Source organism: Aythya marila (assembly GCF_965140915.1).
Source record: "Aythya marila genome assembly, chromosome: 1".
In the NCBI taxonomy this organism is placed as follows: Eukaryota; Metazoa; Chordata; class Aves; order Anseriformes; family Anatidae; genus Aythya; species Aythya marila.
The window spans coordinates 117,393,424-117,421,403 of NC_139042.1; the positions used below are offsets into that span (position 1 = coordinate 117,393,424).

The 27,980-nt window shown below is 38.7% G+C and overlaps 1 protein-coding gene across 14 annotated transcripts in view; it reads left to right on the plus strand.

Annotated features, from left to right (window-relative positions):
* Nucleotides 1–27,980, plus strand: part of ABI3BP (ABI family member 3 binding protein) — a 148,632-nt gene that overhangs the window by 3,759 nt on the left and 116,893 nt on the right. For all 14 annotated transcript variants that reach the window (XM_082781299.1, XM_082781308.1, XM_082781309.1 and 11 more), the window contains exon 2: nt 20,156–20,335. In XM_082781299.1, the coding sequence (XP_082637425.1) occupies nt 20,156–20,335 (180 nt within the window). The remainder of the gene's footprint in view (nt 1–20,155; nt 20,336–27,980) is intronic.

Consider the following 27,980-nt stretch of genomic DNA (forward strand, 5'->3'; position numbering starts at 1 on the left):
GCTTTCCAGGAAACACTCAGGAAACCTGAATTCACCTTCCTCCTTGTTGCTGCCTTCTCAGGAGAAAAATAATACAGACTTGATGTTCCTTGTGGGACTGTGAAAAAGCCTGACTTACAGACTGATATAGGGAAAACCAGATCCAAAACTGTCTTGTTTCTGCAGTTGTCAGCTGTGGGGATAAGTGAGGAAAAATAATAGTTTCACTCTATCTAACTTTTTTGTTTGGTAAGTATACAGGAATGTTAGCTGGTGGTTATCTGCAATATTTTCTAAGGTTTGCTTTTATGGTAATTATAACTGACATCCGCTTGAGAGTGAACACTGTATTTACAGTGTCCTTCTGAACTTACCATTGACATTTGTGAAAGGAATGGGGAAATTTTATTCATTGCTAAATTTGTTGGCTGTGCTACGTTATGTAATACTTCTTCCTAACCAGAGGTTAAATGAGGCATGTGTTTTCACTTACTGGTGTCAAGCAGTTAAAACAATGTTGAGTTATTAAAATGGATCCTAGTCACTATACTGAAACAGCCAAGTTAATCATTACGCTTTTTTGTCCCCTGGTCCCCAGCTTAACAGCACCCCTCTGGTAGCTGTAGGCTAGAAAAACAGAGATTGTAACACAGAAAAACATCTCCTGAAATCTGCTTGTTTGAGCAGATAATGAAGCTGTTGTATCAACATATCTCAAAAGGAGTGAAATGACATGTGGTTTGTGTGTTTCTTTGTCCATAGTTTACAAAACATCTTTTGGGGGACTATTTTTCAAAATACACAGTCCTTTAACCTTTAAAAAACATATTTATTAATGAGAACCAGAACTATTGAACATTTTTTTTTTTAATGTCTGTAAAGATAAATCCAAAATATTGTGATCTTTAGGTGCTTTTAAAATGAGTGGTAGTATTCTATTAAGAGCTCTAGTCTGCCCTGCTAAGCAAGCTTAAATTGCACTGAGCTCTTTTGCTTTCTTCGAGTCACAAACTGCTGAGCTGAGGCTCCAGAGTCCCTGCTGCTCTATCTATAGAGACCAGTGGAATCAATTTCATACCCTGAGGGGGAATGATCTAGCCAAATTCGCTTTCTAGTGATGAACGTGCTCATGTGAGCAGGTTTGTGTGAAATACTTCTCCTACATTGCATGGCTCATCGTGACAGTGAAGTCCTATGAGAAGTCCCAAAGGGATTCTTTATGTGGTATAACTGAGTGGTTAGGGATTTCAGTCAGTAAATATATCATGGCAAATTTGGCTCCTCCTTTGCTGAAAATGAAAACAACCCATAAGAATCCTGGCATTTTAGCAGACCATTTAATCAGTTACCTTATCAGACAGACCAGTTGTGTCCCAGGATCGCATGACAATATATCAAAACCTTGTACTGAGTGGCAGGCGTCCAAGTTCAAAGATAATCTGTAATTCCAGATTTCCATTTCTATACTGGAGCAAGCAGTGGTGTGACAGTGATGCATGCGGGTGGATTCTGCCAGGATTAAATTCCAGAACATGTGAATGTCTCTAAAATGATCTCAGGGCTGGGTAATCTGTCTAATCCTCCACCTCTTCACTTGAATTTTCGCATTCCCAAGTATCTCTTTCTAAATATTAATTTTCAGTGTATTTTTTACATACTAATCGGTATCATCTAGCCATTCCAGCAAGTCAAGCTACCTAACTCACTTGAGGGAGGGCTGTAAGTGAAATCTTACTGCTGCTGTTTGGCCAGAGCTCCTGTCTGTGGAGGCAGCAGGGGTGTTTGTCAGGCTGCATGCCCGGTGGTGCTGTGAATGGTCAGTGGGTCTGCTGCTTCTCTGGAGGGTCTGGGCTTCCCAGGTGTGTGCTGCACATTGCATGTGCAAACAGAAGGCTGGCTGCTCCAGGGGCAGAAAACAGCTAGCAGTAACCTGCTGAAGTCGGAACTGTTCATGCAGCTCCTAGTGGATTTCTTATCCTTGGGGAAATTCAAGTGCAGACTTGACTGGTGGTGAGCTGAACACGTCTGTGGGTGCGGAATGCTCTCAGCAGCTGCTTTCTGCAGGAGGTGGCCGGGGACTTGCTCGCTTTAATGGGCTGAGCAGCTGTGTCACGTTAAGATGCATGTGCAGAGGGACAGGTACGGATGTTGTGGAAAGGCAGCAGCCTGAAGTGGGTTGCCATTAGGAAAAGAGTACAGTCTGTAGTGAAAGGCCTTCGTTCAAATGCTCTTGGTTTGAACCTAGGTTTTCTGCAATATAGGCCCACATGTACGTTATGTGGCATTGCTTTATGAAATTGTTATTTGTCTTACTTTGCTTTGAGGATCATGTTCTTAAAAATGACTACTGGCATGAATCACACCTTTGTGTAGGAAGGTATGGGGCCAACTTGCCTGGCACTGCTCTCCCTCAAAAGGTACTGATTGTTTGTCTTCACAGCTTGGCCAAATCAACCCTTGGCCTCCCCACTCAAGCAAGCCAGCATGAGATGTGTCAAGGTGAAGAAAAAGCAGGCCAAGTTTTGAACCATCAAGTGAATTTCAGCCATTGATGAAGTAGTAATTGCATTTTGGCCACCAGAAGTAAAGGTTTTTGCACTCATTGCCTAACCAAAGGCATGTAATCAAAACTTGCTTAGAATAATGAATAAAACATGGATAATACTTGGGCAGTAGCTATTGCAGATGCTAGCTATGCTAAAGGCAGGGAGGTAAGGCATGCATTTTTATTGGAGCGAGCTAGTCTGCCAACCCAGAGGGGAGCATTGGCTGCAGGGGGCTGCTGCACAGAGCTTGGCAGAGAAAATTTAACCTCTGTTTTGTAAATTGCTTCAGAGTTGCTGCTGAAATCCTTCACTGTAATGATTGAATGTTATCCAGATCATTTTCTGGAAGAAAAATAAATGGGGCAAGTGAATCAATTGTTTTTTCTTGACCTTGAACAAATGTGTCAAGGCAGCAGGGTGCCACATGACGAAATCTGCTTGAATGAAACCCAACATAAAGAAATATCTACATGTACAGGTGGGATTTATTTATTTATTTGTGTTGTGCTAACACTATAATTTTCCTGACCCTACCTAATAAGGGATTGTAATTCAGTGCTATCATTCAAGCTGGGGAGTCAATGGCAAAATGGATTCTCAAAGTGGGAAGGAAATTGTAGAGTTATTTCTGCATTTTTGTTTTGCAGAAAGGTTTTGCATTATTCTTCAGATCTGCTTAGGAAAAGCATAACTCAGTAAAGCAGTAAGAGTTTGTGATAGTTTTTTTTCCTATCAGCAGCAGTTGTGACATTGGTTTATGAATCTATAAATGGCTGCAGAGTGCTTGATATGAGTTTACATAATTAATACTTTGGAAACCCAGCCAATTTTAGAGGACTGGCAGCGTGTGTGGGATAACATCAGTTTTGAACTTACATAGGGAAAATCTTTTTTCCTTTTGTCAGCTCCTTGCCTCTGCTTTTTATTTATTATTCACGTTAATTTTTCTTTCTATGATGTAAAAGTCTGGAAACATTTTAGAACACACAAAGTTGTGCTTGGTTCAAAAACACAAATACGTAAAACTGAAATGTCCCAGGAGGTTGTTTTCTGACTTTGAAACGATTCCCTCATTACCACAGTTCAAGCCTATACATGAGCAAGAAAAATGCAGCCAAAAAAATGCAAGACTTCAGGCCTTATCACTTATCAGTTCTCTTTTTCAATCTCACTGTGTCTGCACAACATGCACAAGCATATGCTGAAAATAAAGGATTGGGTGCAATGGTCTGAAAGACAGTAGGAATTTGAGCTGTGGGATGCCACTGATAGGAAGAAAACCATATTGTCTAACCTGGATGTTTTGGCCGGGTTCCATTACTGCTGGCTCACACGAACACTGAGGTGGGTGGATTAAGTGGCACTGCACAGTTCTTTATTTATAGCACAGTGTATGCTTGTGCATGTTGTGGGGTTAGAGAAATGGCTTCATGCAGGTTTGGGAACCAGCAATTCCTTTAGGCTGTCTTCGGTAAATAGGAGGATATCGCACGTTCTGCTGGAATCAGTAGGTCTCCTTCCTTGGTCATAAAGCTTATTAACAGGCACTTGCTGTTGTGAACTTGGCCATGAAATAGCTCCTCACTGGTAGCATTCTGTATTGTTAGCTTCAACAAAGTTACAAACACAAATTTTGCTTCTCTTCAGCATTTCTTCCTGCTTGTTCTTTGAATTCTGGGGAAAGTAAAATCTGGCAACTCTATTAAAAATGTCTTCCTGCTTACACCAGTTACTCAGTTCTCCTTAGTAGGTGTAGTAGGTGATGAATTTACTGTGACTCATTTGGTAGTGGTAGTAACAATACAGCTTTTAATGTCTCTGTATCAACTCTTTACATTAAACATCATAAATAAGATTATTATTATTATTATTTTTTTAGGATTGAAACGTCAGTTATGCAAACTTTTTCACACTAAATAACTTGTTTTAAATTTTGGACAGGTTTTGTGTATTTTTTGTCTCCAGTGGAAGATTCTTACTTACACCACACCTGCACACAAGTAAGCAAGATGTGAAGTTGTGAGGGTAATTTCACGCAAACTATCACACACACAGCAGTGTGCATGCACATGCACGTGTACATACACATCCCCACACAATTGTTCACTTTTGGTAAATATATGGCATTAAAAATTATTTGTTTTCATCTTCTAGGCTTTTCCCAATCCTCCTTTACTCCCTAGTTCTAGTTGCATGGTCAAATAGTTGGTAAAAGCATTAGGATATTGTTAATGTACAATCATGAGTTCTTAGAAAGCAAAGTTTCTAAATAATGTATTGGATGTTTATTGTGCTCCCTTTCCAGAAATTTGCAAGGAATGTCAAATGCTACTACTATAGTTGAAGGGGATATAATGTCACTCATAGTATTACGGCTGTGGAAGAATTATAGATTCTCAAGCAACCTACTTCAAAGGAAGTAGATAGATCTGTTAGTTGTACCCTACTTCAGTGTAGAAATCTCAGGCACTGTGAATGTTTTTTTTTTTTTTTTTTTCCCCTTTGATCTGGCTTTTCTGTGTTTGTTGTTGTCATTTTTAATTATTCTTTGTATTTTTTGAATTTGCGTTTGTAGTGTTTAAAAAAATTGTGAGCTGTCAAACAGAAGTGGCCTGGGAAAGATCATCTCATACTTTAAACTCACATGCTGTGAAGTCATGAAGCAATATGTATGTACTTCATATACTCTTAAATCAGAGAACATTCCTCAGGAATTAATGTAATCTACTGCACACTGGGTTACAAGACCAGTGATGAAAGAAACATAAATTCCTACATACCATAAATTTGCCACAAACAATTGGATACATTCCTGAGTGAAGTACAAGCAAAAACGCACAGTCAGTCATGCACTAATTGCCTAGCTGATGGATCTGGGCATATGCATGCATGCCCTTATCCTGCCCCAAAATTAGCATAAACCTTCTTTTTGTGCAGCTCTTAGTGTTTTCTTCAATGCCATTTTTTATTCTTTCAATAAAACATCAGATGGAGAATTAATTAAAAAAAAAAAAGTGAAAAAATAAGTAAATATGGACATATAAAGATGGGTTAGTAGTAGGGAGTATTCCTCACTGCTTTCATTGCTCTCTTACATAAAAGGTAGTGTGGTGACAAAGGAGCTGGTGATGAAAGAGGTTTAGGATTTGGAAATACAGTCAAAGAAGGTCAATTCCATATTGTTTAACATATCCTCTGTAGGAAGGAAAATTGGTGAGAGAATAGGTGAAACAGTTTCTTTGTAGCAAAAATAAGGAAAAAAAATAGTGTTTTGGATTGGTCACTGTATTTCACCCTTAGTCATGCACATAGTTGGGTTTGGTTTTATTTTTTTGGGTCATAAACTTATTATAAATGTATTTGTTTCCATTTTTGCCTCTAATCCATGGATGTAGAACCATTTAACATTACTTCATATTTTGGTTTTCTTAAGCCTAGTTAACAATGCCTTTGCTTCACAAGGTGTTCACGGTGCTAAATAAGGTATTTCTGCCAAGTTTTGGAATTTGATATCGCTTCCTAAGATAGTTAAATATTTCTCTCAATAGCGATTTCTATCTCCAGACACAAGGACTTAGTGGAAATCTGTTTCTTCTTTCTGTTGGCATTTACTTGAATTCTTTAAAAGCTTTCCTGTGATATCTGCAAACTCAGACTGCGTGTCAATATATGTCAAAAGAGGTCACCTGTGATTTTTCTTAATATGTTGCCTGATTTTTAAGTAAGAAGCCAGGTCATCGGTCCTAAGATTCATCTCATCCAGTGGTGCAAGATGAGATACATTTTCCAGCTGGAAAAAGCTGTATGCAGTTGGAATCGGTCCTTATAGGACTCAGCTGTATCCAGCTAGTGTCTATGACATGTGTGAGAATGTTCAGTTTGGAGACCAAGAGCAGACGTGAAACCACTTCATTATGACTGCTCTGCTGGAAATACTGAGCAAATTTATTTTATTTTATTGGTTGTTTGTTTGTGTCTATAACTTTCTAAATTGAAAGGGAATAAACAGGTAAAAGCTTTGCTGATAGACTGGAAAGCATGGACAAGAACAAATTACAGCTCTAGCAGTATAATAGCATTTCATATTTGGTTACTGGTTTTGGTAACTGATAAAGTTTGAGTCTTCTTTCTGAGTTTAGCATGTGATGTACAGCAACACCGGAAATTTTGATGTGTGCTTCGTATATTTAATTGCTTTATCAGCTGCCTGCCTCTGAAAAGTAGGGAACTTGCTCCAAAGTTAAAACACAGAGTAGTGCAAATGTCATTGCCAAGTGCATATCCAAAGCTGTTAATACTTGTACTATTTGAAGTCCTGTGTATCTTGGATGTTGGAGAAGATTTTGAGCAGAGAATTCAGATACTTCAATCATGTGATGGCTGCAATATTGGACGTAAAAAGCCATCATGACTTCAGAGAACGTAGGATACCTTTTCCATTTTCATCATTTGCTACATATTATTTTAGAGAGGTTTATTTCATCTATACACAGCATAATGAGGGATTTATAACTTGGAATGAAGTCCCATTGGACAGTAGTAAAGTCCGATGCGTATTTTGATAAGATTGCATACATTCAAGAATTGTTAAATGTCTCCGGCTGCCATGGATCTAGTCCCTAGATATGCAATTTCAATGTGACAGGTAGATTGCACTTCTCTGTTTCTAGATGTTTCTACTACAAATAGGTTATTACATTACTTTCTAATGAGGTATTTGCGTCTGTTCAAATAAATCTTGTTTTGGATCATTTTTATTCATTCTCTTATGAACCTATGACAAAGACTAGAGACTGGACTGTGTTTTTTGAGAGGTGGGCAAAGGTACGTTTACTGAAATATCAAACCTGGGCAGGGAACAAAATGTTGGAGCTCACAGATGCATCAGGCATGCAGCAGTGTCTGACCAGTTGCACTGCTGTCCTCTAAAGCTGATTGAGGAATGTAGCTTGATGGGCACCAGTTTCTGAATGGGTGTCTCAAACTAATTTATCTCCCTTAAGGGAAGTCAATTTGGAAACAGATGGTTATGTGCAACTCATCTTTTATTCGCCAACCCAAGTTCTTTGCCAAGTGTACACAAATCGCAAAACATTCTCCTCCACTGGAATGAATTTAGGAACTGCTGTGGATATCGCTTGAGAACCAGAAAGGCTGTTGACGGGGGGACTTTTGACTTTTAACCACTGGCTGCTATTCTTTGAGCCCAGTTTTCCATCTACCTTATCCTCTGCCCGTCTAGTCTTCATTTCTCCCCTTTGGCTGGAAGGATTCTTGTCGAGATTGTGTCAAAAGCTTTGCCAAGTCAAAGTAAATGACATCCCCTACTTTCCCCTGGTACACAAAGCCAGTAATAGCATAAAAGGAGGCAGCAGGATTGGTCAGACAGTCTGGGCATGGTAAATTTGAGCTGGCTGTTTTGAATCTCCTCGTGTTCTTTGTGTGCTGAGGTGTGACCATTTGTTCCATATCCTCCTGGCAATTGAGGTTAGGCTGAACAGTTCATTTCTTCTTGGATGCTCTTTTTTGCCATTCCTCAAGCAATTGCAGTGTAATATTTTTCTCTTCCTGGCAGTTCTTCTCTTATGCTTGTCTATTTATTCACATAATTTATTTGTGTTTTATTGGATTTTCAATATCCACATGTGAGAGAGAGGAAGTAAGATATTGAAATTCAAGCATAGCACTGGGGAGGGCAGCACTTCTTGAGGGTTTATGATATATACTTAGGGGTACAGGAGAAAAAAGCATAGCCTTTAAGTGGAAAATTACTAGTTCATACAAAGAAACGTGTCTGAAAAGGCCTTCATGAAATCTCTTTGTCCCCCCGTGCTTATTCCTGAGATTGTTGTAGAGCTTCACAGTGTTTGTTTCTCAACTTTCTTCCTTGCTATGGTTTATGCCAATTACTTCTGTTTTTTACAGGTACGGACCAGAAACTTTTCATACTGCTTTCCCCTGGCTTTTTGTTTGTTTCTTTACATGCTTGTATGTATGCATCATCATTCTATCTACATTCTTTTCCTCTAAGTGAGACAACTCCTATTTGCTCAGGCTTTTTTTTTTTTTTTCCTGGGTCACATACTCTAGACTTCTAGTCATTGAATTTGCTTTTTTTCTCTAGATCTTGTCATGTTGATTCGGATTAGAGTGCCCTGTGCAAAAGAAATGGTTCATTTGCACTGGCTAATCAGTGATAAGAGATTGGTTTAGAAGTGAGGACGAGTGCATAAAAGGACTGGGTATCAAGTCTTCAGATGGAAAAGGCAACAGTCTTGAAACACACCTAGATTTGTTGATGATTCTGATACTCGTAGGTGAGCTTATGTCTTGAGAGTTGTCAATACATACTGATGTCAAATTCCCTCTTCGTGTATTTTGCAAACACTGCTAGCTGCCTAAACACTAGTTTTCCCTTTAGAAAAATAACTATCTGATGAATGAGAGGAGGTAAAATGAATCTATGAGAAAAAGCTTTGAAACTATCTTTTAAGCCGGTGTGACAGAAAAGTGAGCCAAAGACTTGCTGTTTAAACTGTTTGGAGTGTGCCAAGTAAGATAATATTTAACATAGAAAGAGAATTTTGGTATAGGACTACCTATTTTTTTCTACAAATACGGAAAACATGCAAATATTCATTTAAGACTTCTTTTTTCCTTGTTAAATCCAAGTTGCTTTATTCTAACACAGAGGAAAGGATAATTTCTAACCATCAGTTGTTTCATAGTCCTTTTTAAAATCTGACTCCTGAGCTCCCCAAGTGTTTTAAGAGATCCCCAAATGAGTAGACACACAGCAAATCAACCCAAAAGGTACGTACTGAAAAAAAATAAAAAAAAAATATGTATTCTGATGTAATACAGAGTGATCACACATAAGGAACAGACTTCAAAATGACTGCCGCAACGTGGGAACCTGCAATCTGAGTACACATCAATCCATGAAGCAGGTTATCAGCGCATTCAGTAATGCACGATAACAGCATGGGCTGCAAAGTATCATCTATCTTCACTCTTCTCTCAGTAGCAAGTGCAGTTACAGTCCAAATGCTGTTTTCACTAACTCTTTTGATTTTGATTCTTCAAAAATGCATTGACAAGTGTTAAGGGATTGGTAATGGTAAACGTTGCCTGCCACTGAATAAGTAATGCCAGCGGCAATGCCAAGCACTGCCCGCTGATGAACAGGTTCTTAAGAAACGTGTTGCATTAAGGTTAACAGCATAAATGACTGTGGACTTCAGTCTGCTTCTGATTTGTGGGCAGAGTGAGACCAACAGCATCCGAGTTCCTCACTCTGTAAACTCTTAATGTCTTGTTGAGCAATCTCTCTGGAGGAGCTCTTAGACCAAGTCCATGTTTTTATTCAGCTAACCGGCTCTAAAATATGACTACCTCATATGCAGCCATGTCTGAAGACTGCATCTATCTTTTGGTATTTGCATTAGCTGGTGCTCTTGAAGGCTTAAAAAGGAGTTAGACGTAGAACACTTGGGAGGCTTTTCTTCCTCCCAGCAGTCTTCTGCATTCCTCTGTTGAATATCTTTATGCTGATTCTGTCAGGTTCTTTGGCCAAGATGGAGTTTTCTTCGTGGCCCAGCCTGGGTGGAGGTGCCTTGGACGTATTTCCATGGACAGGAGGGAGCCAGGATTGGAGGGACCAGCTCTTTTGGGCAAGATGCAGGCACTGTCTCGTCAGCTCTGTCTAGGTGGAGTTGCATCAGCCCAGAAACAGACATGCCAGGCCAGTCTGGAAAAAAACAACAACAAACATCTAGTTCTGAGAGTAAAGCCAGGGGAACAGTGCTTTGGAGATGATAATTTTATCAGGTCCAAATCAAGCTCTCTCAGCACGAATAAGTGATCCATAATCCAAATTGAAATAAGGGTTTGACATTGTTTCATTAAGAAGGAGTTCTTGGTGGTGTTTTTTTGTGGACAAATAATGCCCTTTTAAGTTTTGCGGTTTGTATGCAGTTGTTTCAAAAAGTAATGCCTGTTGAAAATAGTTCAACTTGAAGGACTTTCAGGGGGCATTGTCTGCTGAAAATGATAGATAGGTTTTGTTCCATACTTAACCTTTAGAAATGTTGAATCATCCAATGTTGAATTTTATTGAAGCTAAATGTTTAGCACATGCATGTTTGTTTACCTTTAGACACAAGTTTACAGATTGAGAAATTAAATGAGTGGAATTTCCTAAGAATGAAAAGAAAAATTAGGCAGTATCATGACAAGTCAGAGACAGGTTGTCAGGCCTCTGTCCAAGGAATTTTTCACAAGTTTAACTCCTATTCCTGTTTCCACCAGAGTAGCAGGCTTGGTTATTCTCAAACAACAGTTTTCTTGTTTGTTTTCAATTTTGTTTGCCATATGTTTTTAACAGATCTTGGGAAATGAATGGGCTGCAGAGTGAAAGCTAGAAATGGGGTTTGCATCACTGGAGCAGCATCCCACATTTAAATCCAGACTCTTCTGAGCTTTGTACCTCAAAAATAAGGATAGTTACTAGATGTAGTTGAATAAAAATAATTTTAAACTATGATGTGTAAGGAGCCTTGTAAACAATATAATGAAAAGGAACTTCAACAAAGTGCTTGAGTGGTCCAAAAAGAGATGAGAAAAATGGCATTTGTAAAAATGTATATTTAGATTGATAGACCTTGAAATTGCTGACAACTGTACCTTTATGTCTGCTCTGTCTTCACTGATCTTATAGTATTAGTGAGCTACAGTGAATTAATTCAGCTTTGAACTCTAGTCATCACTGGAGAGGAACTGGCAAAGCTTTTAAGAAGTGTATAGTTATGTGATATAAGTGCTGTCACAAGACAGGGTGGAAGGAGTACACTTCAAGAGGACAAATTTGCCAAACTTCCTTCTGCTTCTCGGAGAAGTGTCTCTTATGTTTGTATCTGTTAAAAACAGCGTGATTCAGATTAGCATTAGGATAACGAAATATATGTTCTAACCGAAGGAAAAAGTTGCAGTAATGATGAAAGACTGTTGTGAGAAAAGGCACTGAAAGGGATAGGGCTGACCCTGGGCCCTCACAGTGCATCTCGTCCTTTGGAAGTCTTTGGCACTGACTGAATTACTGCCCTCGGTGACCAGAAGTATTCTGGAATAGGAAGTATTACTCCACATCTCAGCGTCCCTCTCTGAAAGTCAGTCCACATTGCGTGACAATTCTGTTGCTTTTAATCACTTTCATAACTTAAGTCTGGACACATCTAGAGTGTAATTATAAATTACCGTGTTACATTTTTGAGGAACATCCTATACAGGGGAAAAAAATCAAGTTTTTTTCTCTACTAGATATTTAATGTACTTATACTCCTTTTGTGGCATGTTTCCATGATGCCAAAATTGCCCTGTGACAGGAAGTAATTTAGGGGGGAAATTACATTTTATGCTGTATTATTTGCTGTGCGCAGGCTGTTCAGAACATTGATCTGCCTAAAAATTTGCTATCTTTCAAATAAAAAGTATTTTTACAGGCATAGACAGGAAGAAACATATTTAAAACTTCCTAAAAGCATCTTTATTAGGAGTTAGGCAAGGAGTGAAGTGAACATTTCAACAGATTATTCTCATATCTCAAGACAACTGATGACAGAACATCCACCTGACAACTCCAGGCTGTTAAATGCAATTTCTGAAAACAAGCAAAAGGACCAAGCTTTTGTATTGTGATTGTACTGGCCGAAAAGACTTCTCCCAGCATCAAGAGGAGCTACAAAATGCAGTATGGAGTATTACATTAGAATAAGCACTTTTTACTTTGAAGTTATCTTGCTACAGCCTCTTCTAGCTCACTTCTCAGAGAAAATTAAAATTCTATATTTGCTGTTGGCTGACATAAGGTGGCTTCCTCTTCCACATTAAGATCTCCTTTGGAGAAACGCAGCTACCCCTGTTTACCAGACATCATGAGTTAAATGGAAGTTTTATCGCCTGCATCCTTCTTGGGTGAACTCTTTTTTTTTTTTTTTTTTTTTCCCCCTTTTAAATTATTGCAAGTTATAGGACAAGTTGTGCTTATATGACAGATGCTATCGCATCTACTTCCTAATTGTCAGTGGGAGTTTGTACCTTCACAACTTAACAATGTGCCATTGATGACTAGTTTCTAGTTATCAATAAAATAACTATTAATAGAAAGGCTTAAAATAACAAGCTTTCTTTGTCTGATCTTTCAAGTGTCATAGTCAAAAGAAGAAATACCTATCATTTCTGTATCAAACTGTGTCACTGAAAGTGAAAAAGTGGCGTTTCCAAATGGAATGATGGTTTCTGCTCCTCAGTTGCTGCCTCGAACCAGCCGAATGGCACTGAAATGAACAGAACCAGCAGGCTGGGGGAGGGAGAAACTGAGGCTGGGAGTGTTAGGACTTGGATGGGAATTGGACTGCTGGAACTTTTTTGATTACTCATCCCTACAGATGTTCCAGTAGATTTGCATGTAACAACTGTAGGTCCGTAGCTAAGGACAGCATTGCTTTTGTTCTGTTTTGTAAACTGTCTGAGCAGAAAGACCCTGTGAGCGTAGGGTGGAAGCTTAGAAGGTAGGCTACTTTTACAGAGATATGCGCTTGGAAAAGTAGAAGTGCTGTATTTTGACAGCCTCTTTTTCTGAAGTAATGCTTGGCTTGTATATGTAGTGTTCGCATAATAACCTTTTTGAAAAGCTCATTTCATTGGGGAATTTCAGTTGCAAACAGCAAAACCATGTATAATGCTTTCAGCTTACCCACTTGTGATAAGATGTGCTTTCTTACCCCTTTTAAGGGTGCAGTCTGTATGGCACCTATTTTCATCACTCAGAGGATTTATTCATGTGGGTTCTGCCACTAGGAGCACTGGTATTTTATGTAACCTGTGAGGAGAAAGACAATCTAAGATGGTTGATCACAGCTACTTGACTGGAGGACACAAAGAAGACCAAGAGAGACTTTCCACAGAAGTGCGCAGCAATATGAGAAGAGGCAATGGGCACAAGCAAGAACATGGGAAATTCCAGTTAGATATTGGGAATATATTTTTTAAGCCCCAAGGAAGATACATACTGGAACAGGTTGCCTAGAGATATTATGGAAATCTTGTCTTTAGAGCTATTCAAGCCTCAGCTGGATGTGGCCCTGAGCAGCCCAATCTGATGGGGTTTGCATTGAGCAAGGGGAGCAGAAATCCCTTCCACCCGAAATTATTCCCTGGTTTGTGGTTGTGGCCTAGGAGTGTTTCTTGTTTATTCTACTGCATAGAAACAGAACTATTTTTAAATGTTTCCCATTTGAAGCTATATTTGGGTTTGAGCCAAACAACCAATATTTCTCCATGTTTGGGAGCCAAAGTGAAAACAAAAATATAAAATAGCAAAACTTGCAGTGTTAGATTATTAAATTAGATTAAATCTTGGCTGGTGGTACTTATGGCACCAGATTTGGAAAACGAAAGTGCTGCTGTGAGCAATTTAGAAGTTGTAAGTGAGGTGGTGGTCACAAATAGATGGTGCTAATGTATTTTCTTAAGGTATGCTTCATTTGTCTAGCGCTCTGGGAGGCAGTGCTGGGTCTTTCATTCATGCCCTCAAAAATCTTTGAAATGGTGAAAACTAAACAGTTTCAATGTAAGGCAAAAGGAATTCTGATGACGAAGCCAAATTAGCTGTAATGAAGTACAGCTGTATTCACCCTTTTGTAGGGCAGAGTTCATGGCTTTTTGCTCATTGGATTAAAATGAAAACCAGGATTGTGTATGTTCGCAAGTGGCCACATACACTTGAAGCACACCACGAGAATCCTAAAGTAAGTGGGAGCGGAGCATCTTCTCCCAGCACTGTTTTTGCTAGTCCAGCAGGTGAACAGATAGCTCAAAATGTAAGTTGCCAAGATAAATGTATTTCAAAACAAACAAACAAAACAAAAGGTTAATACATTTCATTTTTTGTTTCATTCTTGAAGTTCATTGCTATATCTGCACTTAGGCTTAGGTCTGAAAGTGTCAGTTACCAATTAATGAATTATCAGCCAGCTGTTGATCTGTCTGCTTAAGCAGGCAAGAGAAATAGAATGCACTTCAGCTGAAGATGGTTTCTTTTACAGGGCCAAGCTATAATTTTGGTTTTGGGCAGAAATAGAAAAGAGCCAGTTAATTCAAATTCCAGTCACCTCATCACCCCATTTCTCTCACGTTCCTTGAAACAGATGAAAATCAAATGAGCCAGCTTTGTGCTAACTGCCTGCCTGTTGTTACCAACAGTATTGCAAGGATGTAGCGGGGCACTGGACACGGATTTTCGAAGGCTAAAGCCTTCTGTGTAACCGAAACAAAATTGTTTCGTTTGTGCTTTTGGGAAGCAAGCTCTCAGATGGTTTTATTTGCTTTTATAGGTTGCAAATACCACTGTCACCATCACTGAATTACTAAACAAGTGTTGTTCTAATGCAACGTGCCCAGTGAAGCAGTTCTGTATTTATCTCATTACTTCTTTACAGTTACTAAATAGCAATGGAATTATATAAGCGTATTTGTAGTAATTCTAGGAATTGTGTGTTTTGCCTTTTCAGACTGCTTTCCAACTATGATCTCTTAGCAGGATGTTAGAACTGAGAAGTCAAATAGTCAAAAGGGCTTTGACTGAACTTTTGCTATGGAAGTGGAAATAGAAAATTGGTGTACTCTGTCGTGTAGCAAAATACGAGCCATCAGGTAGAGCTAGCTGGTAAGCTTAAGAGGTGGTTGGTAGCAGTGCCTCTGAATTCTCCCTTCTCCTCCTCTGTTGCTCCATGAATAATTAAGGAGATGAGAAAAAGCAAATACTCCAGATAATCACCAGTGGATCCAAAGTTCATACAAAATATTCAGCTGGATATTTGTTATATGCTATGTTCAGTAGCTGCTTTTGCATTTTAAAGATGTGAATTTCAGTTAGGTCATTTATAGCTAATTTTTTCTAAAGTTTCAATGTTCATTTGCCCTTGGCTCCTGTTGCCTATTCGTGACTGCTTTTTTTTTTTTTTTTTTTTTTTTTTTTTTTTTTTCCCCTCTTTTCTTTCCTTCCAACTAGTCAAACTATTGGTGCTCCCAGCTGGATTCTTCAGGCCATTTTATAGCCATTTTCTTCTTTAAAAAGAGTTACCAGGGGTTGGTTCCATTACAATGTAGCTGATTTCATCGGGCTGCCTTTAACAGTCGTTCCCCTTGCAGGCGAAGCATCCTTTCCCTGGAGTGATCTCTAACTGCAAGAGGTCTGATGCAGTTAACGTGTGTTTAGTTCAGACGTGTGCTGCGCTGTTTGTCATACTGGTTTTGGCCATCGATTGACTTTTGTTGAAGAAAATACTTGCAGAACAGTGTGGAATTTCTGTTGGCAAGCTAGGAGGGAAAGATTGTATTTCAGAGGTAGCTATGGATCCCAGAATCTTCCATTTAGTGATGGCCTGAAGGTGAAAGAATCACTCCACAAATGCAAATACTTAAGAGCAGAGTTTCAATAATGCATGCCAAAAACTGACACGAGTGAGTATGAGTTAGGAAAATTCAACCTTGCCTTGCTCTGTGCCTGAAAGTGTTCTTTTCTTTTTGTAAGATGCTTTTAAAGTTTTTTTTTGCACTGGAATTTGAGGGACTCTAGTTTATCACTCTACTCTTTCACTGAGAAGATGGGATGGTGGTGGTGGTGGTGTCCTAAAACAATGATATGGCAAGGGTATTTTCTCAAAATCAAATACATTTGCAAGTTCCTGTGACTTCCCTTGACTATTCCATCATGCTTAATGAATGTTCATCTGTGTGGTGGCCAAGACGGAGATGATATTACTCAGAATGGGAATGCCTGCTCTCTTTGGGACTTGTTTAAAGTACTGTGGGATCAACACAAATGAAACCTGTTTTGCTAATGCGCTTCCAAGAGCCGTCCCTGTTCACCAGGCTGATTGCTGTGAAGTCCCTTACATCTGTGCTGTGTGAGGCTGGCTCTCTCTGGAATAGTCCAGCAGTGTCCATGCAGCAAGTAGCCTTGAGCTGTGTGCAGACCTCTTGTCTCCACGTGGATTCCTGGTGACCACACGGGTCTGCCTCAGACCTTCTGGAAACGTTTTGGAGGGCTGAGCTGTCGGCAGGCCCAAGGGCTGCCTGGCTTCCTAGAGGGCCAACCCGATGACTGAGTAGCTTGCTGACTATCTCTGGGGAGAGAGGCCGTTCCTTACCAGGAGTCTGTGCCAAGCATGGTAGTGCATCGGTGGCTCTGCCAAGACAGACAGTGCTTTCTGTGCCTGCTTGCTGCCCTCTGTCCCTGTCATTGTTTGGGTTTGGACTCCTTCTCTGTAGCCTTCTGCTCCTTGGCACCCAAGTGCTACGTTTCCTAGCAAACTGTCAGTGATTTCAGTCACGAACCTTTAGTGCTTCAGTGGCCCTAGTGGTAGAAGAGAGTATGGGATTCAGCGAGGCGGATTTTCCTGTCAGGACAACCCGAGAGCTGGTTGCAACCCTGCTGACTGCACCTCACCTGAGAGAACATGACTGCTGCCCATCAGCTCACGTAATGTGAGCTCAGGGATCAACAGATTACTGTTATATTACCTCCTGTTTATAGCTGGCTTTGGCCTTGGTTGCAGCACTTCTGTCCGTGCACGTCAGGAACAGGCCCACCTCACCTCTGGTGGTCACTGCTGGAGCTGTCGTGGCTCATCCCTGAGTTCTGGTGGTGCCACAACACGTGGAGCTCATGGCGGGAGTGCAGTGCACTCATACGAAGTGAACTGTGTTGCTGCTCTAGCACAGTTACCTTCCATTAAATAGGTGCAGCTAAATAATGAGGAAAGCCGTTGGTTTGCCTTGCCCCGTGCTGCTCTTTGGGTCAGGCAGCAAGGGGAGAAATGGGTCGTTGCAGAGATCCCTCTGCGAGGGGAGCTTGTGCTGTGTGGAGGGAAGGAAGTGGTTATCAGGAGCTTATAGAGGTGGCAAGAGATGGTTTTCCTCTGGGGCATATGTTAAGGAGAGCACAGAGCTTAGACCATAACTAGCTCTCCAAGGAGAGGGAAAGAAAGTTTCCCAAAATACAGTGAAGACTCTGTGGTGTTTGTTATAATATCGAAAATCAGTGAAAGGATCTTGTGCTTAATAGTGAACCAGAAAGAAAGGACTTCCCCTGTTGAGACAGGGTGCACAGGACAAGAATTTTAGATAAAATCTATTAATTTTAAATAAGACTCCTATTTTCCTTTTCTATTCTGCCTTCTTCTCAATTTTTAAAAGTTCATTATTTCTGTTTATGTTGCACTAGAACTGGCTTTGAGCTTAAAAGTTCTGTTGGTTGTTTTGATGTGCTAGGTATAAAGAAAAGGTCTTAAGGTTCCTGCCTTGGAGATGTTGCTCATGGGATCCCATTAGACTTTGTGTTGTTAGAAACTTCACTCAAAATGTTTAGGCTGAAATAAAATTCCTATGTCACTATAACTGATAACTTACGAATAAGGCACAGTATCTAACTGGGTCAAAACTAGTTGAATTCAATCTTGAATTAGAATTAGCTCTTACAATTAGTGTAAAATATAACTGTGAGGTATTTATGTATAAGTGATTGTAAAAAACAAAACAAAACAAAACAAGTGAAATTATTGTATATTTAAAATGAAAATAGATCTTTGTTTTAGTCTGTTTTTGGGTCTGATTAAAAGTTTTAATACAGAAATCTAATTGTTATATTTGAATCAAATACTGTAAGCCTTACTTTCTTCTTAGACATGAATATTTAAAGGAGACCATCTTTCATTTATGCTTTGTTCTCCAAAGTTAGGTATTGTAATTCAGAGTTCAGCAGCCTACTTAAAGTTTAACAAACGTAATTTGCTGTCAGTTGGAGACAGTAATCCTAGACTTGGGTCTAGACTTTACCAAACACCTTTATGGAGCGTATTAAGAGGGCTTGGAAGCCTGTTGGGATTTCTGCCTGGTTTCTGCTGCGTGCAGCGTTGCTGATGCTGAAAGTTGCACACGCTGGGAGTCTCCCGGAGTGAGAACGGAAGAAGTTCAGATCTCGCCCAGATGAGGAAGCAGCCGTGGCCCTTCCCCCAGGCCGGTGTCATGCTGTTGGCGCCGAGGTTTCTTCAGCTCCTGCAGTCTTCCAGAATCTGGCAGAGTTGCCTTTGGAAAATTGGGATGGCTTCCTGGCGGAGTTCTTTTACTTGATCAGTCTTCAGATAAAGAAAAGGTCTAATCGGAGGCACATGTTTTCCATCAGTTTTACTTGTGTGCTCCTTTGTCTAAAGGAAAGGGGCATGAAGTGTTTGGCTTCGTTTTTTTTCAATCAGTGTGCAGACAACTGCAGGTGCTCATCACTACTACTAAATCATCTTCAGAGAATGGGGACTGTGGCCTCTCAGCAACTGCTGTCATCGTATTTTCTCCAGAAAAAGGGAAGCGGTGTGATTGCAGAGAATCAATATGTGCTGGTCTGAAGAAACTTTGAACGTCAGTCTGCAATTACCTGTGGGGAGAGGAGACAGAAGAGGGAAGGAGGGAGAGAAGGAAAAGAGACAGAAAGAAAAGGAATTTGTTTATTGCTCTACCCTATTTGATGACACGTCTCTCATTGGTTTTCTTGAGGTTTTAGAAGGAAAGGGTGAAATTTTTTTTTTTTTTCCTGAAAAAGTGTTTTCAGCCTTCATGGTTGCAGGCAATGCCTGAAAACCTGTCTGATGTAAAAAATTGTATTTCAAGGAAAAATAGTAACCCTAAATGTTCTACTGGAGAAGAATCATTAGTTTCTTGTTTGTTTTAGTTTGTTGTGTGTTGTTTTGTTCTTTTTTTTTTCTTGAGCACTGTCAATCAACAGTTCTCAAAATTTGATAAACCTAAAAGTGACAAGGGAATAATAAAGTTTTAAGTACGAGGGAAGAAAAAACCAATCCTACCTCACTCAAGAAAAAGAGGAAGAAACACTTTTGTGCAGTCTATAAAGTTGGTTATTCTGTTGTGAATTCATTCTATGTTGTTACAAGTTAAAGTTTTGTTACTTGCTCCTCTGGAAAGCATAAAATTCAACATTGAAAAAAACTTCTTTGTAATTTTGCATTGAGTTTTTCTGTTAGTCTAGGTGTCCTGGTGTAATTCCAACTGGAAAATTACATTTCCTGCTGAACACAGCAGAAAATAAATAAATCATAACTGTAACATTTTTATTTGGACATAGTTACTATTCATCCTCTAATCCTGTAATATGGCTAACTTCATGTTAAAACATCATTTTAAATTTCTTCTTAACTAAGAAAAAAATCTCCTGATTTGCAATTTTGTCACCAGTGAGTCTTATAATACTGCTATAACTCCTGTATTTAAAGGAAAAGATACTTGCATTTTTTCATTTACTTCATGTACTCTTCTACTACTGCAATCGTAGATGTGATAGTTAATGATAATACTAAACTAATGAGGGGAAGAAATGGACATACTGGAAAACAATTTTACATGATAGTTGATATACACTCAGTTGCTTTGAGACTCTACCTTGCAACTCTTAATTGCAATTAACAAATTGAACTGTCCTACATGTTGTCATATTCCTTTGCTGAATACATAGTTACACAATAAAACATTTTGATCTTTTCTTGTTTTTACTCTTTTCCTAGTGAAAAGACAGAGCCTGAAAGTTCAGATCAATGCAACAGATGACACCGTTTGCATGAGGTATCTTCGACCAAGTCAAAACACCAAACTTGAAGGTTTTGTCCTGGGTTACGGAAGCAGCTTCTTCTCTAATCAGTACATTCCTTTACCTTCAGAAGGAAACACCTACATAACTGAACTTGGTAAGGCTTTGTATGCAATTTGCTTTGCATGCTGCTGTTGTCATGGTTTAGGAACATAGAGATGAGATCAAGAACCTTTGGGTTTCTTAATTTTTGTTTTTATTGGGGTGCTGCTCAGGGTTTTTTGTGTTTAAGTTTGTTTTGGGAAGAATTTCAGATAACAGTGGAATTAGGAGATCCTTCAAGGAGAACAAACAGCTCTTGTTGTTGGAACAGCTTGCTATTGATATTTGTTTTAAGGATTTTCACTTGTGGGAGTTTTTCATCCTAAGAGATTGTACTGTATTAATCATATTACAGATCATATGGGATAATTTGTCTGAAGTTGCAGTGTAAGCAGTATACAAGGGAGATGTGTGTGTTTTTAACTCAGAACAAGAAGCAATGAAACAGTTCTGAGAACTGTGTACTTAATTCTCTTTGCTGGAAATGCTTATGATATGATGCGTTTTTTTATGAAATGATGCATTATTTTATAGGGGCATATTCCAATTCTGCATGTTACAGAATAACCTATACCTTCTGTGGCAGAAGCTACAGAAGATTTCACGAGTACTTGTATGGAGAAGATTAAACTTCATGTTGTATCCTGTTGCCTATTATAGGGAAGGAGGAGTAAATTAGGCTGTCCCTTTAACTCTGGGTTATGTCAGTATGGAAAAAATAGCAAGACAAGAGAACTGGATCAGCTAGAATTGTCTTGTAAATTATTAAAACATTGATTTATCAGGATATGATATCTTAAGAAATCTGTTAAATTTCTGAGGATTTTCATGTTGTTTTTCTTTACACTTTTCTAGCCTGAAATGAATCCTGGTTCTTGTATTACCCTCATCATTGTAATGTCAGTGATCTTAGTGTAAATCTGCACAAGCACAGAAGTAACAGTTGCCTTGTTTTTAATGCGATGAAGAAGTGAAGGCAGTTCTGGGTGTCTGCTCCAGGCTGAAAACTGTAGAATAAAAAAGCATAAATAAGGTGATAGACACAAAGTAATTAAGACACTAGAGATCTACGTAAGATCTCTCTGGCAAAGGTTGACTTGTTCCTTTCTGTGAGTTTGTACTCCTGGGATCTCTCCATACTTCTATCACCAATCCAGTGTTTGAGTTCACAGCCATCACTTAAACTTTATTTTGAATCAGTTCAGTGGCAAGGATATGCACAATTCTACAGAGAATCCAGTATAAGTAATATCTACGTAGCTATATTGCAGGAATAGTGGGGATTCATATTTTTCAGGTACTCTGAGATCCTTGGAAAGAGGAAAAAGCCCTGAACGTAGTGTAAAGTGTAGATTGTGTGTACTTCTCACCATTTAATAGCAGCTTTAATACCTAATGCTTTGTGAAACCGTGTGAAAACAAAGCTGAACATCACCGGAAGCATAGGTGATCATGGTTTTCTGTAACTCTCGTGCTAATATGTAATGACTGGAACTGTAGACACCTTTCTTTAGTTCTGCAATCAGAGTGGCTAGCTGCATGCATATTCATTAAAGCTTACAGTTAAGCTATCAAAATCCTGAAGTGACAAACGCTGAAGATGAGAAACCCTTTTATACATATCTCCTGTAATGAAACTAAATGTTTTCTGTAATGTGTCTAGACAGAGAAAGACGCAAGTGTTGGGGAATACTCTCCTTTTAATTACTTTAAAGGAGAGTAACTTCAAAATTTTAGCTTGCTCATGCTAAAACAAGTTGTCAATGAGTTTCCTAGTGACAATGAATGATAATATATTCTGGATGTCCAATACTACAAATGCAATATGCAACATAATGTTGATATAATTTATAATTAAATACTAGCATTTCCGACTTGAAGAAAATGTCATCATTGAAAGCACAGGACCTAAAAGAAGCTAACAGCAATGTGTATGTACTTCAACTCAAATATATATTTAAGGCAATTAACTATACCTATACTGGAACTATTGCTTTTAGTTAAGACATTTAGGGTTACATTATCTGCTTAGTGTATTTGTTCATTGGAGTTTGGAAGCAGAGAGCATAACATTTCCCATTGCATTAATATTAAACACCACTGTTGTCTTTAAAGAGCAGTGTTGATTACACTTTCTGTGTATGTACATCAGCTAAAGAAAGAAGCATTGGTTGTGCTTTTGGCTCTGTTTTAGAGTGACATGCCTCAGAGAAGAAAAGACATTGGTGACTGCTAATACCCCCTACAATTTTAGGGACCAGGTGCTGGCTTAAGCTGGAGCTACTGCAGGATGGTTCATAGTTTTAGCAACAGTGGATTGGTTTTATTCTGGTACCCGCTGAACTCAGCTCAGACTCTGATCTATGTAGATGTTGGAAAATAAAAGGTATTGTAGAGGGGTAATATAAATACTCTCAAGATATTTTCCGAAGGTACAAGTACCCCTTGACCATATTGTTAAGAGTCTTAGGCTACTTTTGTGCTTCTAATAGGTGACGAAATTGGCCTAGTATTCTATGTTCATCCTAAGCAAACTTTTTGTTGTTGTTTCTTTTTAATTTCACGCCAGAAATACCGTCTATTCCACGTTCTGGATATTCTGGTGATTCTGGTGGCACCGTGCTCTTTGCGAATGGTCTTTGGTGTTTTCCACCTTTTTTTCCCCACAATAAAACCAACTAGGCATATAGGAAAGTATTCATGTTCACCCTGCTAAATGCCCTCTCAGTCCTCTCTCACTTCAGCTTATCCCATAGAAAGGTTGCAGCTTTTACTGAACAGGATGGAAGGAATGAATCCCAAATGTGAAGAAACATTGTGGACTGTTTAGACCGAGACTAGTACAATTTAAGGCTTCCTTTTCTCCTGTCATTTTTAGTAGTTACGGAAAGAGAGGACCTTTCCCAATTGATCTAAGGACATTAAAACTGGTCACAACTTGAAATTGGCTTAGCTGCTGAAATGGAAAGATTAGAACTGGGTATTTAAAGGCATCTGGTAGTTAGTAAAAGGTATGTTTTCCCAGTGGTTTAGGGATGATTGCTTTAGAATACAGTTTCCTGAGAGAGTGACTAGATCCAGGAGAATGGAATTGCTCTGTCTAGACAGAAGTTAGACAGAAGTGGATCTTGACCTGATAGTATTAAAATTGTCAATTCATTTGAAAACAAATTGTCATTCACGTGAAAATGGTACAGACATGCAGGCAACTCTATAATCTGCTCAAATATATATATATATATAATTTCATTAATTGACTAATTAGGCTAATATAAGAAAACATGCAGACTTCTCATACAATTCCTGATTCCCTAAAATGCATAATTCCCGTAAAATGTCCTTTTTCCTTGCTAGCAACCAGGATAAGTATATGCAGGAGAATGAAGTGCCTTGCAGGCATTCCCTTGAGCTAGCTCTGAATGCCTGGCTTTGTTTATGGAGCAGCAAGACCAATATTCTGTTTGGGATAGTTGTCCCTGCTTTGGAATTGGAGTATGGGGTATAAAGCAACAATGAACTTGATTTTTAATAGGTGGCACAGTATACACAGCAATATATTTTTATATAAGGCCCACGACTTCAATGTTTCCTACCCTGTCACTGTTGAATACAAATGAAATATAGTCAGATCTTCTGCTGGCTTATACATCTCTTATGCCCCTGTTAATACTAAACTTGAAGTCGGCAGATTTGAATAATTTATTAAATCACATGTGTATGTGCCTGTATTTTAGAAGAAATAACTGAGAATATGACCTTTCCTAGGGTGTATAACCAGTAAAGATGTGTATGTTTGTAAAAAGTGTGACATTCACCTACGCTTCATCCACCAAAATATTCAGCACTGCCCTGCATCTATTCTTCTCTTAAAATAGTTTTTTTTTTTTTCATTTTCTTTTGCAACTAAATTAATAACTGAGCCAGCAATTGTGTAACAATATCCTTGAATCAGGAACTGCCTGCAGAGGGCATGTAAAAGAGAAAAGAGTTGTGCTGGATTTTCTGAACACATAATGAGCTCATGCTGGCAATCAACTCTTGAGCAACTTCATGCATTGCCGGACAGCTGGATTTGAACCAGAGTGAAGGGTAAATGGCAGTGATGAGGCAGCTTTAAAATTTGGTACAAAAAAGTATCAGGATACAAGATGTCTTTTATTTGGTGCTTGATGTACTTTATGAGTTTATACAATAGTAAGCAACATTATTTTTGGTCAAGGAAAACTGTTCAGACAGTGTCAAAGGATATTGAAATGTAAATTCATCTAGACTAGTAAATAAGGTGAATAGACCATCCCAAAGTTCTGAGCTTGATTTAAACTTTCACCTAAATCTCTTCAGTCTGCACAACTCAAAAAGAAAGAATATTTCCTTGAGAAATTTGTGCTAGTTTTATCTAACTTGGTTAGGAAGATTGCAAAGTCAGCCTCCTTGAATGTGTTATCACTGCTGCAGAAACCCCCAAAATTGGGTGGAGACCAACTGGGAGGAAAATTTTGTAAGAATGGACAGCAATTAGCTAACATGCTGAATAAAATGAATTCCTAAAACTGACTGAGAGCTTTGCCATACTTTGTTTGGCCTTTCTTTTACTTGAACCAGGCTGTGCAGTGAAGAGGAGAATATGCTGGCAATTCTGCTTCATAATAACTGTAATAAGTTGTGGATGAAATTTGCATACAAATAGGGAAGAATTCTAATATCATCCAGTATCATCACGTTTAAGTGTAGTTCAGAGATGTGTGCTAGAGCAGTGCTTGGCTAAAAGATCTCGCTGTGCGGTTTCTTATACCCAGTAATGGTTACACAAATGCAGGTGTATTAACCGCATGCCTTTTGAGATGCCAAATAATGTACACGTTAATTCAGAAGGAGATGAACACCTGGACAAACATACTGACTTGATTTCTTAAATGTGTTAGTATATTAATTGTAATGATACATTGTAATATTTTATGTTAAAACTTATTCTAAGTTCATAAGTCAAGTCATGCTTACGTTGTTTTGTTTTCAGCTGCATTTCTGTGTTGGCAGAACCCTGAACTGAATTCACAGAGTGAATTCACACTTGAAATCATCCATGCTTGAACATAAGCAGAATTTGCTAGTGCTTTGCAATGCATGTTAGCTGCCTGCTGCCACTGCTTTCAAAGCATAGCTCACAGCATATGGAATTAAGTGTTATTCTGTATTAGTTTGATGTTTTTGTGGCTGCATTTTTGTTACATTCCTCAAGGCTGGTCTTCTCCTGAGGCAGCTCAGGTGGGTAAAATAAGGTTTTTTGTTTTGACAGGTTTATATATAGCATTAGTATCACAGAATCTTGGTCTTTTTATAAACTTTTTTTTTTTTTTCTTTTATAATGTTGCCAAAGTAGTGATTTACTTTTGTGCAATTTGGCAGTCTTTGAATTGTTTCTGCCGGGGTGAATTGTAGACATACCTGTGCCTACATGTAGTGTGTGTGTGTCTTTCAGGCTGTTTGGATGAAAAAAATACTGAGTCATTGAAGGAGTTCAGAGAAGTGTTTCATCAAATTGGTGATGGTTCACTGAGCTGTAATAGCTGTGGTGTTTAGAAGCTAAAAAAAGATGGGTGAATGCCTCTCTTTTTTATTTTTTTATTTATGTTTTGAGAGGTGGGAGAAAAATATGTAAGAATATGTACCGAACACATATGCATTGTACTGGTTTTTGATATATACATGGATACCAGTCCTAGTTCTTTACAAGTACTAGGCTTCCCTCCTGCTTCAGAAGCCATTTAGTTAGGTGTACGTGCCTGCCTGAGTGCAGTGCTTTGCTCCAAACTGGCATTGCGTTATTCACTTGCAAGTATTGACACCTGAAAGGGCAGTGCTGATGACATTTTGAAGCCACCCAACTGAACTGTCAAAAAAAGCAAAGCAAGCCAACAACAACAAAACACTTGCTTGGGGAATTATGACACTAAGAATTGGGCATGGATTTATTGACTAGCAGTTGTCTGGTGCTTAAGGTCATTTTCCTGCTAAAGACTCAAGCCTGTCTGTTTGGACTTCACATCTGCAGCTTCAAGAGGTTTAAACAGAACCATTTGTGTGCCACCTGAAAGGAGAGGTTAGCCATGGCATTTGCCAGCCCAACCTTAATAGTTGGGGGTTAGGCAGCAACTGGTTCAAACAAATGGGTTTGTTGTGTTCATCTTAGAGTACCAGACCTTCAAGAAGGCCTTAAGCTGCAATGAACCTAAGATTTTTCCATCAAATTTGTGAACGTGTTTGAAACTGAACTTGTTGAAGTTTTCATGGTTCTGTAGAGATCCCTCATTTCGGAGATTCTCGATCCTTACAAGATCATGCATGTACTTGCAATATACTGTGTGTGTATATATACACATACATGTATATTTTAAAGAGTGATTTTGTGAGAGTTCAAAATGACACTCAAAATTAATTCTGTTGTAGTTGAGCTTGCTCAGCCCTTTGTGAAAATTGTAACAGTTTCCCAAATGGCCATGATTGCACAGCAGAAAACTTGGTTTAAAGCACAAGGGAAAAATAAATAAATAAATAAATAAATAAATATATTATTTTTTAAATATTATTCTTTAATATACATTTATAAATATATATATTTTTGTCACTTATTTCTGGTTTCAGGCCTGAGTACAAAAAATGTCCAGATGTTTGTATGGATCCCAGAAGAACTGTATGCCTCTATAAATATTAATCAATTCACTTTGTTGTAAGTGAAGGGATAGTTGCACTTCTAGTTGCACTCTTTCTTTTTTAACTCACTTTTTTGTCCACACAGCTTTGAGCAGTTGTTTTCAGTGCTCATCTCAGTTACATTTATTTTGGGAACAATTGAAACCCATTTAAAATAATAGACAATTAAGTACTTACATAGTGTGGGTGTCAAGTGACTTACATGCATAGAATAAGTCAAATTAAGTTAGTTTTTACCGGTCTGGTACAGCCTTTTATGTAGTGCTGCAAGTTGTTTGTTTATTCAGTACTGATTTTCTTTCCCCCCTTACTGAAATTTGGATGTAAGAGAATTCTCAGTGGTTCTGTTTGATCGGCAGACTCCAGGTGTTGGAACACTGGGCTGTGAAGGAAATTAACTCTCTCATCTGCAGATACAGATTTGGCTACATGTATCTAAACTAGTACACAACTTTTACACAGAGAAACCTCTGTTCTAAAAACTGTAGCTAAAGTGTCTTTGATCTGTATGGGCCAAATTCTGCCCATACTCATTTCTCTGCAAGCTCCTATGACTTCTTTTCCAGTGTTGTGGTTGGGTAATAATAGAGCTTGGTTTTAAGTAAGTAAGAAGGGTGGAAAGCTCCAACCTCTGATATCAACAGTGAGGGAAAATCTCCTTTCTGAATTCTCCAAACTAAAACCGCTGTCTTAGCATTGTGTTAATCAAAGCATTTATTATTTTAAGCTGCAGGGTGAGGTTATCTGTCTTTCGCTGCCAGAGACATGAACATATCTGAACTTGTGGCCTCTTACCATGTGTGCCTGTGTCATCCAAACTGCATAAGATGTCTCTCAAATGTGTCAGAGTTTGTGTAAACCTTGGTTTGCCTAATTTCCTTATTTCCTATGAAGACTGGTATTTCCAAACAATTTCCAAGCTCTTTCACAATTGACACCCAGCTAGCAGTGATTCTGCATCTCTTTGAATGGCTGCAGTGCTTGAAAAGAAA